The 16,766-nt window shown below is 49.2% G+C and overlaps 1 protein-coding gene across 9 annotated transcripts in view; it reads right to left on the reverse strand.

Moving 5' to 3' along the window:
• Positions 1-16,766, reverse strand: part of PIP5K1C (phosphatidylinositol-4-phosphate 5-kinase type 1 gamma) — a 47,936-nt gene that overhangs the window by 22,079 nt on the left and 9,091 nt on the right. For 5 of the 9 annotated variants that reach the window (XM_088179189.1, XM_088179184.1, XM_088179187.1 and 2 more), the window contains exons 1-2: positions 9,095-9,221; positions 336-367 (exon numbers count right to left, since the gene is read on the reverse strand). In XM_088179189.1, coding sequence (XP_088035315.1) covers positions 336-367; positions 9,095-9,206 — 144 coding nt within the window. In that variant the 5' untranslated portion in view covers positions 9,207-9,221. Of the gene's footprint in view, positions 1-335; positions 368-9,094; positions 9,222-16,766 lie in introns of those variants that run through there. The other 4 variants (XM_014884379.2, XM_088179188.1, XM_088179186.1 and 1 more) reach the window with 1 other exon arrangement.

Here is a 16,766-nt window from a genome sequence, read left to right on the forward strand (position 1 = left end):
CATGCCTTCTCCAGTTACCACCTCCAGGTGCTGGTGTGGAAGAGGTGCCCTCAGTCACTGATGCAGAGGCATTGTGGATCACACAGCCAAAACTGGCCACATGATGGGCACAATCCCTCCACATCCTTCTGTGCCTGCGGTGATGCCAATGAAGGGACCCCAGAGACATGCCCATAATTTTATTTCTCCCAAATAACAGATATCAATTTTGTAGTAATCTCATCAGTATTTTGAAATGCAGTTTTGCTCACAAAAGGCAGGCAGAAGAGTTTCCTAGAATTCTGTGTTCTCATTTCTCAATACAGGATTGTCAAACCCAGCTTTACATATCTCACCTCAGTGACAGCTGTCTTCTTTGGGCCCAGACCTGCAGACAAAAGGAAAGGGCATCAGAAAAAATAGGGACATCAAATAAAACTCCCCAACCCAACTACCAAAACTCTGAGAAAACAGCTCAATGCTTTGTCTTTTCAAGTACAGCTGCCAGCCTTTAGAGCAGCTGGTTTTACTCTGTTTTCAGCTTTACTAGTGCAAGAATCTGATGGTACAGGAGTCACTCAAACAATTTCATATTCAGAAGCACAAAAATGCACATTTTTTCCCGGCAAGAGTATTTCCTAGAGGCTTCAGCAGAGAAGTCTTGCAATCTCTCCTGCCCCATTAAGCAATGGGTCCACGCTGTGCTGAAGGGCTCCACAGAGAAGCCCAGAGAGACACTCCTGAAGCTGTTTTCCAGCCACTCAGAAGGCACTTGACGAACTATATTGATAACTGAATGTATTTATAGAATCCTATGTCCAAATATATCACACAAATGAATGCATCATTTATCTTTATTGCTGCCTCAGGAGAAGCCACTGCTGCTCCATTACAGCCAACGGCTGAAATCAGAGTTTTGCCTCAAGCTTTCAGGTATACAATCAGAGCAGGAAACACAAGGCCCAAACCCTCTGACAAGAGGCTATCTCCCATTTCCTAGCCTGAGTTTGTTTTTCTGAGATTTTCCAAGCCCGAGTTTGCAAGAAGCTCCTTAATTTCAGACAGCAGGGAGCACAGGCCTCTGTGTGGAACATGGGACCGTAAGATCCAGCCCAGCTGGCTCTTGAGAGCTACCATGAAGGATCAAGAGCTGCTGAAGAGGAGATCCCCACACCACCCCAGCAGACTCCCAGCACCTCTGTATGCACAGGTCAGTTCTCATGGAGGAGAACTGCACAGAACACAAATTCAAGGGACAGGTTTAAGGTCTTACTTCCAGGCAGAAGTCTGCCACTGCCTGCTCCTGTACTACAGGCACAGATCCTTATCAAATCGTTCAGAAAGGGCTTAGTTTTGCAAAAGACCATGGAGTGCAGTTTTGAGTTCATCTCCACTCAAATTAGGGGTGGTCTTCTCTGGGGGGATTGGATGTCCTCTGTCCCTCCTGGCAGGAAAAGCCCCAGAGCACCCAACCCAACCTCTGCTACTTAAGCATCTCCCCCATTTGGCAAAGGAAGAACTTGGACAGTTTACCCGTGGTACCTGTTCAACCCCTCAAAGAGAAGCAGTGATGCTGCTCCAGGGCTTGTTTCAGAAGGAGCCTGAGCAAGAACCTGGGCATCAGTACCTGAAAGGGCTCCAAGAAAGCTGGAAAGGGCCAGGACGAGGGCCTGGAGGGATAGAACAAGGGGGAATGGCTTCCTACTGCCAAAGGCGAGGGTTAGATGGGATATCGCAAAGAAATTCTCCCCTGTGAGGATGGGGAGGGCCTGGCACAGGGTGCCCAGAGCAGCTGTGGCTGCCCCTGGATCCCTGGCAGTGTCCAAGGACTTGGAGCAGCCTGGGATAGTGGAAGGTGTCCCTGCCCATGGCAAGGGGTGGAACAAGATGAGCTTTAAAGTCCCTTCCAACCTAAAACATTCCAAGATTCCATGAAAATGGGATGACAACACCAGGGAAGTGTGTGACTCAGTTATATTTTGGAAAATATTTCAGACTCTGGAGAGCAAATAAACAAATCCAACAAAAAACTACTGGTGATCACAGGGGAGATGAAGCTGCTCTTACTCGGAAGTGCTGCAGGCGTCTCACCATCCTGATCTCCACAAAATGGGCAGTCCCTCATCTGAAACAGGTCTTGTCACGTGGCATTTGGAGCTGTCTGCAGAGCCTACAGCCCAGCCTGTGGGGCAGAGCCAGGGCAGCACCGGAAGAGTCACTTCTTGTTATTCTCTTTTAAACAGTGCCCAACTCCTGCCTCAGGAATAGTCACTGAAATGCCACTCCCTGTGTCACACAATCCCATTGCAAACAGGCAGAGGGAAGTGAGCAGAGTGGGAACTGAGGGGTGCAGAGCAGCTCCCCTCGCTCACACACTCAGGCTGGGTCCCCTCAGGTGACACGGGTGGGTGATACACACCACAAGTGACATGAACTCTGTCACTCCTCTAGCTCTCAGACTGCAGCAGCACTTGGCTCAGGACCACTGCGAGCTCAAACTGTGCTGAATAATTAGTTTTTTGCCTAAGCCAACACAATTTTGTGATCGTTGAACAAAACACCCTGCAATGGCCCAGAGAGCGGGAAATAAAGTTCTGAGTGAGCATTTGGCTAAGAGCTTCCACGGCACAAGCTGAAGTAGCACTTCCAGACCATGGGGGAACCCAGAGGAGCCAATGCTGCTCCAGACTGAGCACTGGAAATCGCTGGGAGCACAGCTGAGAGCCCTGGGCCAGGGGAATGTGCATGGCTGTCAATGCTCTCCTGCTGCACTAATCTCGTTTCTGCACTTTGTCACCATTCCAGAGCAGGAGATTATCTTTAATTTTGTGATAATTACCACAAGCCACTTTCATTCCCAGCTTTTAAGTGTCTGCTGTTGTACATGTACCAAATGTGGAATGAACACCAACCATCCGCACAAAGGAAAGGTATTGGAGGCAAGGAACCACAGATCTCTGGGAGAAACGATGCCTGATGTGGGCAAGAGCAATCCCAGCAAAACTTCCCTCTGTCCCCACCTCGAATAAAAAGTAATCAGCTTTATAAAATCAACTTGTCTAGTCAGAAAATGCAAAAATCTTCCACTGGCTCCTCTGTGCATGGCACACGGCTGTGCTCGGCTCAAGCAAGCTGACAGATGGTCTGGCAAAATCTGATTTAACTTCAGCTCTAGGGGTTATTGAGCCACGAGGCAGTGCTGGGGCTTGCAGGAGTGGGAGCACTGCTGTGGGAAGGTTCGACACTGGACAAGCTAATTGAAATGATTCTTATTGGATTTGGTGTGGCTTACGAGGCTGTGCTCAGAAACGTGATGAGTGGGGAAACCCTGAGACAAAACCCCAACTTGCTGCCATGCCTCCAGTCTGTGCCTGGGCTCTGCCAGGCACTTCATGCATGCTTGACCTGCTGCCTTCAGTTCTGTTCTCATCTGTGCACGGCTTTGAGTGACCCTGTCCCAGTGCTTGAGCTTCTATGGAGCCTCTGAAATAAACACTTCAGTTGTGGCATTCAGCAATTCCCATCTCAGACTTTACTTGTGTTTTTTCCATATTCACAGTCACATTGGCCATCTCCACCACTAAGCAGACACTCTGCAGGACAGGCAGAAGAGTTTCCTCCTGGAAAGCCTCTGCACAGGAAAGGGCTCAAGTTTCAGCTCTACCAGCCAGAGGAGCAAAACCCCCACAAGGTAAGGGTGGTGAGGCCCTGGTCAGGGTGTACAGAGAAGCTGTGGCTGATCCATCCCTGGAAGTGTTCTAGACCAGGTTGGATGAGGCTTGGAGCAACCTGGTCTAGCGGAAGGTGTCCTTTCTACTCCCTCCAAACCGAGGCAGGTTGACTTGCCAAAACCCTTCATCATCAAAACAGGCATTAGAGGCTTCTGTCCACCAGAAGGGAATTTCTTAAAAGGTTTAAAAAAATCCAGCAGAAGCCTAATTTAAGATCACAGAAGCCTAGAAAATCCTGAGTAGGATGGAACCCACAAGGACCACTGAGTCCAAGTCCTGGCCCTGCACAGACCCCCCAACAATCCCACCCTGAGCATCCCTGAGAGCGCTGTCCAAACGCTCCTGGAGCTCTGGCAGCCTTGGGGCCGGGACCATTCCCTGGGGAGCCTGGGCAGTGCCCACGTGATCTAATAATGAAGTTTTCTTTATAAGACAGGTCTATACACACAGACATGTATTTATAAATTTTAAGTATTTTATGCTTTATGATGCCCTAGAGAAGTCAAAACAAATCTGAATAACCAGTGGATTCTTTCCTCTGATCAGAACTGCTGCTGCATCTTTACTAAAAGCTTCACTTTATTTAAGGGTTTATAAGGATATACAATGTGACTGGAACTATAAATATATGAAAATATAAATGCCACGTCAGCTCCTTGGCTGGAGGCTGCAGCAGCAGCATGACTCCCCCAGAAATCCTGCACAGCAGAGACCAGCAGTTTGCCACTCACACCCAGCCTGGTCTGGTGGAAGGGGTCCCAAAGAAGTGTGTCTATCTCATTTTTCACTTTCTCCATTGAGAACAAGACAATGTGACACACCTGAGCAGCCCATTTGGACAAGAAGTGGATGTGGAGACTGTAATCAGGCCACGACTCCCCGTTCCATCAGACCCCTAACAGACTCGGTCAATGCCTTACAGGCAAAGGCAGAAACAAGCATGCCAAGACAGGAGCTGTGGAAGTTAAAGCCCCTACACATGTACTGCTATCAAAACACAGGCAGAAAGGATGGAAATTAAACATATTCATCTAAAGAGATGGCTGTTACTGCCTGTAAGGGACTGCTGATAAAAACAAAGTAAAATTAAGGGGAGTGGATGAAGGCAATTCAGCAAATCATGGAATGGTTTGGGTTAGAAGGGACCTTAAAGCTCATCTCATTCCATCCCCTGCCATGGGCAAGGACACCTTCCACTAGACCAGGGTGCTCTTAGCCCCCTCCTTAGACACTTCCAGGGATCCAGGGGCAGCCACAGCTGCACTGGGCACCTTGTGCCAGGGCCTTCCCACCCTCACAGAAAATAATTTCTTTGGAATGTCCCATCTAACCCTGCCCTCTGACAGGGCATTCCCTTTTTCTGTCCCTCCAGACCCTTGTCCATATTCCCTCTCCAGCTCTCTTGTAAGCCAGAAAACACTCCTGAGCTGGGAAGCAGCCCATGGGCCAGAGCAGCAGCCAGCTGGGCTTCCCAAGGAGCCAGCAGAAACATCAGGCTGTGTCTCAAGGCATAGGCAAAAGCAATTCTGAATTTCTTTTTGCACTTCACACGTGTGGCTCCAGCTCCCAGCACAAAGAGCAGTCCTGGGAGGGGAGGGGACACCACAGCGAGTAGGAGCTGGCTTACCCACCCCCCAAAGAAGGTAGCTGAGTACAACCTGCCCTTCCCAGGCACCTACTTCTGATCATTAAACATATTTTCTTCCCATAATTCAACACAATTTGAATCAGATGAGAATCATCAAGTAAGGCACAAAATTAAATTAAAAATTTGGGGTCTTCCTCCCTTAAATGTGCAATTTATTGGCAGAAAGACCTGTAGCTGCTCTGCACCCTGGGCATGAATCTCTGTTCCTGCCATCCAAGAGCTTGGAGAAATAATACAGAAATAAAGCAACCTGAGATAAACTCTGCTTATTATGTAGAACATACATAAAGCTTTACCATCTAAATGTATCTATTTTTCCCTGGAGCACTGCCAGACTGACTGACCTTTAGGATCATCCACACAAAATTGGTGCTGGTCAAACCCAGCCAACCGTCTCTACCACCTGGCTCACTCTATTATTCATCCCGGTGCTCAGGCAAGGCTGGCTCCATCCCTGTGGGCAAGCATATAGGGGGAGGAGAGACCTGGCTCTGATGCACCTGCAGCACAGGTAGCTCAACATTCCTCAGGACACTTTAGACAGCATCCAAAGCAGAAATGCTGACAGCACATCAGCATCCAAACTGGGCTACCAAGAGTAGCCAGAGAAAAATAATCCTGTGGAACCCCACCTCAGCCACCCTAACCTCCTCCCTGTCCCCCGCTCCTTCTCCTTGCCCACATGGGCTCCATGCCTTGTTTGAAGCACACAGGAGCCACCTTCACATAAAATGACATTTACAGACCAGGATCTGCTGCTCCAGCTCCATGTGCTGTACTCTTCCCATGGCCTTTGTCTTGTTTTTCTCAGCAGAAATGCTGGGGATGAGAACAGCAAGGCTTGTACAAATAAATGGCTTGTATAAATGAAGGGAAGAAGCTTAATGTACAGGCTGGGCCTCGGGGCACTGCTGTGGTACCTGCTGAGTGCAATGACATGGCTGATCCCACCTTTCCACCCCAGGCATGGACGTACTCTTCCATTAAGTGGAGCCAGATAGTCACAGGGAGCCCCAGTCCTGTCCCAGCCACCCCCTCAAGTTTCTGACCCCCAACCTCGAGAAGCTGCTCCCCTGCTAGCTCCCAGGGATCAGCATTGAACCTGTATTTTACAGCCCAGCTCGGCTGATCAAAGCAAACTTCCAGCTTATGGAGCATCAGCATTGCCAGGGACTGCCACAAAAGTATGTTCTGCAGTAAAGGCATCTACCAGCCTGGTTTATTTTTGGGTTTATGCAGAAACTCTTTCTGCCTCAAAAATAAATCCGTTTATCCCAGCTCAAGAGGCAAGGCAGAAGCTGAAGATGTAAGCAGGGAGTTAACACATCCCTTCCCCATCGTCAGCTGCAGGTGCCACCACATCCGGGGTGCAGCATCCCGGGTGCAAGCCCTCCTCGGGGAGCTGAGCCAGGACATCACCACGCTGGAACATTTCCTTAACAACTCCCCGGAAAAGCACTTACAGTGCCAAAGCCAAATTACAGTGAGGAACGAGCGGGACAAGGCCAGGGAAATGAAATTCAAAAAGAACTGATTTGTTTTCTTGTTTTGGATCAGCTGCATGTAGAAAAAGGACAATTTTGGAGTGCTGAGCCCAAAGCGTGTGACACAGTGACAAAAAGCAAAAGAGAAATCTCATCAAGAGCAGCACACAATAGCTGCCACCCAGCAGCGGAACAGGCTGCAGCCGCTCGGCTCAGTAATTATGCAATCCAGTGGGATGTTCGGGCAAACATCTGCTCCATGGGAAAGGTGCAGCCTTATCTGAACACCGTGTTCCTGCTCCCTTCCACACGCCGGCCACAGGAGGATTGTGCAGTGGAAGAACACACGCTCCCAGCACGTCCCTCACGGGCAGCGGGGGCAGGAAGGCGAGAGGCTCCCAAGGTCACGCATTGAAACGCCGGCCTCATCCCGGCTTCTGGTTTCTCTGTTTATTACAACCTGCAAGTCCAATCTGCCTACCAGCGCTCACAACAGAGCTTCATCAGGATTAGAGACAGCAAACGTGGAGCAGGAAGAGTCACCTCTGCAGGACTGAGCCAGTTCTGTGCCTGTGTCGACACTCAGGCACAGAGGTGCCACACTAAAACCACGACGCCAATTTAAAGCAGGGCCATAAAAGGCTGAAGGACTTTGAAGCCGCATTCCTCACAATCATCCAGAAGAGCCAGAGCAACATTCAGCTGCCCTTACCTTTGTTCAAGGGTAGGATAAGCTTCAAATCCCCTACTAGCAGGTTCCAACCCACCGACTCCACTCACTCGAGCATCTCCTGCCTGCCCAGAGCTGCGGTTTGGCAGCAAGAGGACACAGAACCCGAGGCAGCCCTTGGGATTCTATTCTGTGTGTTCAGATGGAGTTTCCAGTTGCCACAAGGTCCCCAAGAGCCACTTCTCAAACCCAGGTCAGAGAAGCACAAGGAAGTGAAGGAATTCACTTCCCTCCTTCATTTTCCAAGGATCCCCATCCCTTTTGTCTGCAGAATCCTGCTGAGAAGCAGGATCTAGGACCTTTAACATGTCCTACCTATGTGCAGGGAAGGAGGCTCACTTCCATCCTCTAATATGCTGCTCTCCAAGTGCCACTAATAAAGAGGGAGAAGCAGGACCTGACTAATTCAAGTTATACCCTGCCTGCCACAGCCAGAACAGTTGTTCTGTCCCAAATACCCAGGGTTTCCATCGTGGCACAGCTCAGGGCTTTGGCTGCTTGGGGCTTAGTGTCAGCCCATAGCACCTCCCAGTCAGGTACAGATTAGTGTTGCTGGAGCCTCTTCACCAGCGAAGCTCCTTTTGGAACTCGCTGGCTCTGTGAGGATACCTGCAAGGCAGGTGCCAGGCAAAGGACAGGGCACTGCTAGCTGGAAAAAGGATATATTCACTGTGGTCAATCCCAACATTTCTTATGATGATAAATAGCACAGGATATTGTTATTGAGAGGACAAACCCCGCTTAACTAGAGCAGGAGGATGCTTTTGCACATCAGCTTGGCTCCCTTTCCAATATTCCTTGCTCTGGGTATCCTGCAAAGGATCTCAGCCTGTCTGGGAGGAGCACTGGCAATGCAAAGGAATCATTCCAGCTGCTTGCAGGAGCAGCAGCACAGCAGATACCAAAAGGGTTGGATTGCAGGCTGCATGAGACAGTGACAAACTCTCCTCCCGACTTTATCGCTCGGCCCTGTCTCCCTCCAGGAGGGATCGGCCAGATAATTCGTAACTTCCACTATTTAAAAGTGTTTTCCTCAAACAAGACTGGCCCCTTTGCTCACTCACCAGCAGGAATTATGCTAATCTAATTTAGTCGGGGAATACAAGAACGCAACCCACGAAAGATATCCATCATTTTCTGACATTCTAAAAAACATGTTGGAGTCCAGTTACTACAGTCAAAGAAGGTAAGGAAATCTACTTGAAGTTTCCCAATAACCACCAACCACAACACCAGGACAGAGATGTCACCACAGTCAGTACAGCTTTAAACCTCTCGGATCCCAGCATCCCACCCAGTGGCATTTCTGTCGTGTCTGCAGGCCATCCTTCACAAGACATCCCAAAGATGCACCTGGATTTTTACCTCGTGGGGCATTTCCTGATTTACTCTGTAGCCAAAGCTGCTTGGCTAAATCCTGTAAGATTTAATTCCATTCTGGTTAATGTCACCTGACAGAGATTTTCTGAGGGTGTTCAAGCACTGGAGACTTGAAAGGGGATTTCAGAGCAAGGTTACGTACAACATGCGTCACTGGAGATAAAGTCCTTGTACCCAGCCTGATGGGAGCAGCCAACAAACTCCTTCATCAAACAGTTCCAGGTTGCCACAGGTGCTGCTGACAACACTGCCATGTAGAGTTTTGCATCCCAACGCTGAGGACAAGGCCTGGGTGGGAAAGGAGGCAGAGACATCTTTAACTTCTACCTGTCTCAAAAACAGGCAAAAGCATTAGGTTGCATTTCCAGCTTTTAGAGTGTGAGTTTGTGATACAGCCCTCAAAGAGCACATCCTCTGCACAACTCAGACATGGTTTTTAAGTTGACTGGGTACCAATGAAAATACACAGTTAAGAAAACATGCTCAGAAAAGCAGAGCAGTGACACATCTTTCTTTGAGAAACCAAAGATTTGACTTGATAATCTTGCAGGTCTTTTCCAACCTTAATGGTTCCATGATTCTATGACCTACTTCTAAATAAACCCACGTTTTTGCTGATGTAAAAAGGAGAAACCCAAGCTCTCCAGGCTGCAGATACAGCTCGTCTGAGCTCGTTTCTTGGCCTCATTCAAAACTCACTTTTCCAATTCTACTGCTTCCCATCAGCATGTCCTGTGCCTGCCTGGCAGCACCTCACCACCCTTGCTGCGTCTGTCTCTCCTGTACCACCCATCCAGATGCCACAGCACAACAAAGTGAGGGCTGGCCAGCACTCAGGAGCAAACTCTGCTTAATCCGTCCCAGCTACTACAAATTCTTCCCTCCGGGTAGATCCAGATGGATCCTCCTGGGCTGCATCAAAAGAACTGTGACCAGCAGGCTGAGGAAGGGGATCCTTCCTCAGTGAGGAGATCCCACCTGCAGAGCTGCCTCCAGCTCTGGGGTCCAACATCAACAGGATATGGAGCTGCTGGAGCAAATCCAGAGAAGGCCACAGAGACCCTCTGCTCTGAAGCTGGGAGTGATCACCTAGACAAGGCTCCAGGGAGACCTCAGAGCACGTTCCAGTGCCTAAGGGGGCTCCAGGAGAGACAGAGAGGAACTTTGGACAAGGGCTTAGAAGAACAAGACAAGAGGGAATGGCTTCCCACTGCCAGAGGGCAGGGTTAGATCACATATTGGGAAGGAATTGTTCACTGTGAGGGTGGTGAGGCCCTGGCACAGGTTGTCCACAGGAGCTGTGGCTGTCCCAGTCCTGGCAGTATTCAAGCTCACGTTGGATGGGGCTTGGAGCAACCTGGCTAGTGGAAGGTGTCCCTGCCCACAGCAGGTGGTGGAACAAGATGAGCATTAAGGTCCCTTCCAATCCAAATTATTCCGTGATTCCATGATCCCTCCCCCTCCCTGGACATGCCAACACCTCCTCTCTTCCCCATACTGAGGGGGCTGGTACCCAGGAGGGGTCCTGAGCCTCCAGTCTTCGCCCCCACTGGGGCCCTGTGAGCAAACATCCCCCAGAGCTGCAGCAGCTCTGGACAGACAGGTCCCTGTGCTGTCAGGCTCAGGAATGATCTCCAGGGCAAAAGCTACTGATACAAGGTGTGAGGCATTGGAGGTTAAGAATAAATTTACATATTGCTCATTACCATGTTCTTTTCTCACTGGCCTAGCTAAGGCCTTCTGCTCTCTATGACTCAAGTGTTTTGGTCGGGTGCTCCTGCCCTGAGAGAGACAAAGGCACCTGAACAGATGGAAGAAAACAAGCCACAGCAGAACAAGCTCCAAAGATGGAGTGTGCTGCCAAAAATCGTAACTCAAAGTTTCAGCAAGAAGTCTCTCCTCTCCATGGGATCCTGGCTGTAGCATGGCAGCTAGTGACTCAGCTAGCAGCTGAAAAGAAGGTACCTAAAAACAATGACATTTCAAAAAATAGTTCTAGAGCTCTTACTAGGAAATTCAAACAGGTGAGACACACAAAGAGGGCATGAAGAGATAACCTACTGCCCATGCTGGGCTACAGGGACGTCTCAGTTGTGTTACACCAGCGATCAGGGACAGCTCCTACAGCACAGCAGCCACGAGCTGAAGGACTGGCTGGTTCTGGCACAGACCTGCAGCCTGCTCAAAGCTGGGGCAGAAAAGCAGCTTTTCCAGCCTGGCCTGCTGGACTTGCACTTCAGAGGCTGAGCCAAGAATTTATTACTTCTACCTAACCAAGTGCAGCAATGCCCATTTATTTATTCATTTGGGAACCAGATCTCCAGGCTCTGCACAGGTATGTGCCCAAACAAAGAGCAAAATCCAAAAGAGCACTTAGGCTCCCAAGCTGCTGCTCAGACAGAACTGAGGCTGTTGCAGAGCTTGTTCTCCTAAACTCCTGCAGGCCTCCAGGTATTGAGGACCCTGCAGATTGCTGGCACTGTTTTCCTCGTGGCTGAGCACACACTTGTACCCAGCACAGCCACAAGCTCTTCTGGGAGCAGCACCAGTTTGGGCTGAGCTTGCATGGGGCACGAGATGTGCCTCAGCCTTAGTATTCCTGCACTTGCACAGGACAGAGGAATGGTCAAGGTCTCTCTAAAACGATGTTGTGGTTTTTAGATGTGTCTGATAGAAGACTCTTAACAGGTGAAAGACAAGTTACCTTGGAGTTGAACCCCAGCCAGCTGGGTCAGTTCTCTTCCCAGCTTCCAGAGCCTCCAGATCTTGGGCTGTGGGTTTCAGAGCAGCTCTTCTCCAGTGAGGGAGTGGAAGAAAGGCAGGCCTTAAATAGAGAGAACAACTACTAAAGGATATTGGGGCTCCAAACACAAGTGACCACCTCAGGAAGAGCCCAGGCTGCCTACATGGCTCATAAATGTGCACTGAAATTACTTTGTAAGATCCAGATGCAACTGGGAACAACTTCTGGTCTCCGAGGTTCTCAAACAGAACCCTGAACCATGAACAACTTGTGACTTTCTCAGGGCTTCATTCAGCATCAGCCCAACACAAGGAAAAACTTGGGATGCCATATGAATTATAGAATCCTTAAGGTTGGAAAACACATCCAAGGTCATCAAGCTCAACCTCTGACTGAAGCTCATCATGCCCACTAAACTATACAGCAAAGTGCCATTTCTACTTGTTTTTTTAACACTTCCAGGGATATCATCACCGCCACTGCCCTGAGTAATCTGTTTCTAGGCCTGACCACTCTTTCAAATTTTACCAGAGGGAATTTTACCAGTGTCCAACCTGAACCTCCTCTACCTCTAGGCCACGTTGAGACCATTCCCTCTCCTCCTGTCCCTGTTCCCTGGAGCAGAGCCCGACCCCCCCGGCTGTCCCCTCCTGTCAGGGAGTTGTGCAGAGCCACAAGGGCCCCCCTGAGCCTCCTTTTCTCCAGGATGAGCCCTTCCAGCACCACCAGTTGCTCCTGGTGCTCCAGACCATTCCCCAGCTCTGTTCCCATCTCTGGACATGCTCCAGCCCCTCAATGTCTTTCTTGTCATGAGCGGCCAAAAATGACCCCAGGATTTGAGGTGGGGCCTTAGCAGTGCCCAGCACAGGGAGGCAGTCACTGCCCTGGTCCTGATGGCCGCACAACTCAAACCAGTGAACTCTGCAGAGTCAACTTCAGCTTAGCATTTCTGAACGACACAGAAGAACCTCATGAGTTCTTTAACACTGTTTGCTAAGACTCCAATAAAGCAAGAAATTAATTCGTTCCCTGAACCAGAACACTACAAGTTTGGATCAGCCAAACACACACTACCAGTGACCCGCAAAAGAGAAGGGGAACAGCAGAATTTGCTCCTCTGTTTGGAGAGAAACAGAAGCCACAGCCAGGCACACTGACATCAAATATTCCCTCAGAAAAGCATCTCCAGGAGGACAACCCAGCTGTGTGCTCAGGCTTCTCCTCCCAGCCACCAGCTTTCTGCTTTATGGTGGTGGTTGCAGGGAGGCAGGAAAAGACAGAGGTGTGTGGTGATGCTGGCCAACACTTACACAACAGTTCTCAGTGGAGAATAAAGGATACCACAGGCTGGCATGGGCAGTCTCATGGCTTAAGGTCTACATTTCCTGGCTCCCAATCCAGTAGCCTCCTTCCAAACCAGATGGCTTCAGCCTACAGCTCTGTCCCAGCAAGCAGTGGGGCTCCCCAGCAGCACTGAGGAAGCCAACCAGGTTTGAGCGGGGGAGTACTCACAAAGCACAGCAGAAGGGCAGCTGAAAGGCTCAGAGCAGCCAGGAGCTGAAGGCTGTTTGTAGGAAGAGGAGAAGGCAGGTGTGATGAAGCAGAACCATCCTGAAGGTACCAGAGCCCTTTTTAAGGATGGGCCTGACCAAGCTCTGCAGTTTTAAGTGGGGTTTCTTGGCTTCCTTTTCACCAAAATGGGTGCATTGGTTTTGCCAGCACTTAAAGGCAAGTCATAAGGCAAAGGAGGTTTGGAGACTGTTTTCTTGTCAAGTCAAAAGCAGGAGATCTAACAGAAAACATGAAGTACCAGGCAGCACTTGCTACTCCAGCCTGCAACACACTCCTTTTTCCTTTACATGAGCAGCTGTCATTCAGACACATCTTAGCCCTCCCTCCCACAGGTCTTGAATTAAGTAATTTTTCACCCCACCTCACCCTTACAGATTAAGTTTTTACCCTGCTTAGCAGCAAAACTTGCATTTAAATTTCATTTCTTCAGTTAATGTTAAAACCCACCTTGTTTCTCTAGGTCACAGTTTGCTCTTCATGCTGGGCACTTCTAGTCTCCTTGCACTCCCAGTTTTCAGTTTAGAAAAGATTAAAAATAAATCCAATCTTCGTGTTTTAAAACCTAGGAGTTCAGGGAGCCACAGTATCTCTGAGATTGTTATAAACCTTAAGTCTCATCCCCTGAGGAAGCTTGTGCATTGCCATCCCATCCACACAAAACCAGAGCCTCCACATATTAAACCAAGTTCCTCCCAAATTGCCACGTTTCTCATTTTCTTTAATAAGCATTTTCTGGCATTATCAGTCCAGAAGCTACTTACTCAAAAGAGCGTCCCAGATAGTTAATCCACCAGTAACTCCTGCCCAATACTTAAAGGAAAACAAACATCCAGCCCTCTGAGACCACAGAGAAGAAAGACTGTCAGCAGTTCTCTACCATCAAAATTAATTTAAGCCTGAAGAGATGCAGGGTTGAGAAGAAGAATCTTGGAATTAAAATAATCCATATGCTTATCAATCAGTATGAGGCTGCAGCCTCACTTTGAGTTCTGGAGTCAGTTTGGTCCCCACAATGTAAGAAGGATCCAAAGCTGTTGGAGAGTGTCCAAAGGAGGGACACGGAGCTGGGGAAGCTCTGAGGAGCAGCTGAGGGCACTTGGCTCGTTCAGCTGGAGCAGAGGAGACTGAGGGGAGACTCCTCGGGGGCTGCAGCTCCTCCCGAGGGGAGGCAGAGGGGCAGGGGCTGAGCTCTGCTCTGGGCCAGGGCCAGGAGCCCAGGAAGGGCTGGAGCTGTGCCAGGGCTTGGCATGGAGCTCAGGGAAAGGTTCCTCCCCCCGAGGGTGCTGGGCACTGCCCAGGCTCCCCAGGGAATGGTCCCGGCCCCAAGGCTGCCAGAGCTCCAGGAGCGTTTGGACAGCGCTCTCAGGGATGCTCAGGGTGGGATTGTTGGGGGGTCTGTGCAGGGACAGGGGCTGGAATTGATTCTTGTGGGTCCCTTCCAGCTCAGGATATTCCAGGAATCTATGAAAAGCTACAACATGCAACACAATATCCACCTCCTGAAAAACTCCATTGTCTTGTAATGTAAGTCAGAATTACAGGTGGAAAAATCATTATATTAAGCAAAGACAATTGCTAACCTTCCAGATTTCAGCTTTTATCACTGAACAAACAGTCCTTACCAACCACAAAAACCACCCCATAATATGTGCTATTTAAACCCTCAAATAATCTCCACCTGTTCGGCAAGAGTGAAACCCAAGGCCTTATTTCTGAATTCTACCTCACCAAGTGTCTGTAACTGAGCATGTCATTAACAGTGACAAGCACAGCTTTGAGATTTCAGCTTCATTTTCTGCTCTCTCTATTCCAGCTTTGAAGTCAGGGACTATTTTTTATCTCTACAGTTTGCATTTCTGCCAGCAAATGCTCTGCATTTTGTACACTGCCCCCGTCAACACACAGCCAGCCAGATGGAGAGAGCGGCACCCAACACGTACAGAGAGGAGGAAAACTGTCATTTTGCAGATGACGCCCAGTTAAAAGTGACATTTAAAGAGAAGACAAATGGTTTCAGGTATTACATCTGCCCTTGGCTGCATGTGGGACTGAGCACACCACCCCTTCATGCTGGCACAGGGATGCATAACCAGCTACACTGACAGAAACTGCGGAATCAAGAACACAGAGAGACAACCAAGTTCCACATCAGCATTCAAGTGGAGCGACTGTGACTGCTGAAGTGCCATTAGTACATTCAGAGAAGGAGCACTCAGCTAGAGGAGGATTTTAGTCAGCTCCCTTCATTTGAAAAATGTAGTAATGGACAATTTTACTGAAATACTGAAAAATCCACTAAGTCTGGTCCATCTGGTCCAGATGTGCAGAGAGCAGAGAAACTACAGAAAGAAAAACTACCACAGCATCTTTGTCCTCAGCTGCTGCATCCTACTCAAAGCAGAGGCTTTGACAATATTTCCTTGTGTCTTAGCCCAGGTCACAGAATGTGCCAAAAATGACAAGGCAGCACAAAGATGGGCAGATCCTCCCTGATTTTTTAGAGCAGTTAACAAAGTCCATCACTTTTGCCTTGCAGAGAACCCTTCCCTCTCCCCCCATTAACCCACGGGGAAAATGCCATCAGTGTCACAAAGCCCTGGTGAGCTCCAGTTTGCAGCCCTACACTGGAAGAGAGCTGCACATCCTAAGGGAAGACCCAATCAGTGGCCGTGGCAGGCTCCAGCTCATCACCTTCACTTTACTTTGTACAATGCACATGTGTGTTTCTAGGCCTTATGCCAAGCCTGAAGATTTTTCTTAAATCCCCCCTTTTCAGGACCTTAGGTAAAATCAGTGGACACCAGAAATGACAACTGACTTAAGTTGGGCTGTCCCCTCTGTGGGACCCATTGTGGACAAAGTGGTAACAAAACTGAGCAGGCTGCAAAGGCAGAAACCAGCCATGTTCCATCTCAGCTGTTGTGACTCCCAAGATTTTATCAACTGTGTTGACAAAGCAGGATATGCCACTGTTGGTGGCTGAGGTCACCTGAGCTCTGCCAGAGTCCACAAGTGTTTGGACAATGCTCTCAGGCACTTGGTGGGATTCTTGGAGTCCTCCTGTGCAGGACCACGAGCTGTCCTCAATGATCCTTGTGGGTCCCCTCCAACCCAGGAGATTCTATGACTGGTTTCCAGCACTGCAGTCTGCTGAGAGCCTCACAGGACTTAGGAGATGAGTCTTGTGCTATGAAAGGACTTCATGAAATCCCTCAAAACTTGACAATTACATAAAAATACTCAAATGCTCTGAACCCTTTGTATCAATACACCAACCGAAATTGCTCCCACTCAAATTGCTCGAATTGGTGCCAAGTGGCCTGAATTACCTGAGCTCAGACAACCTTGAATGAGATAAAAATCCATACACAGCCGTTCTGAGCCAACTCCATCGCTGGAGGGCTGACAGGACCAGCACTGAACAGCATCTGAAGCAGTGATGTGACTGTACTTCTGCCCAACTATAACTGGTGAAAAAAACAGGTAAATTCCTAGAGCT

Source organism: Sturnus vulgaris, chromosome 26, assembly GCF_052056855.1.
Source record: "Sturnus vulgaris isolate bStuVul1 chromosome 26, bStuVul1.hap1, whole genome shotgun sequence".
NCBI lineage: Eukaryota > Metazoa > Chordata > Aves > Passeriformes > Sturnidae > Sturnus > Sturnus vulgaris.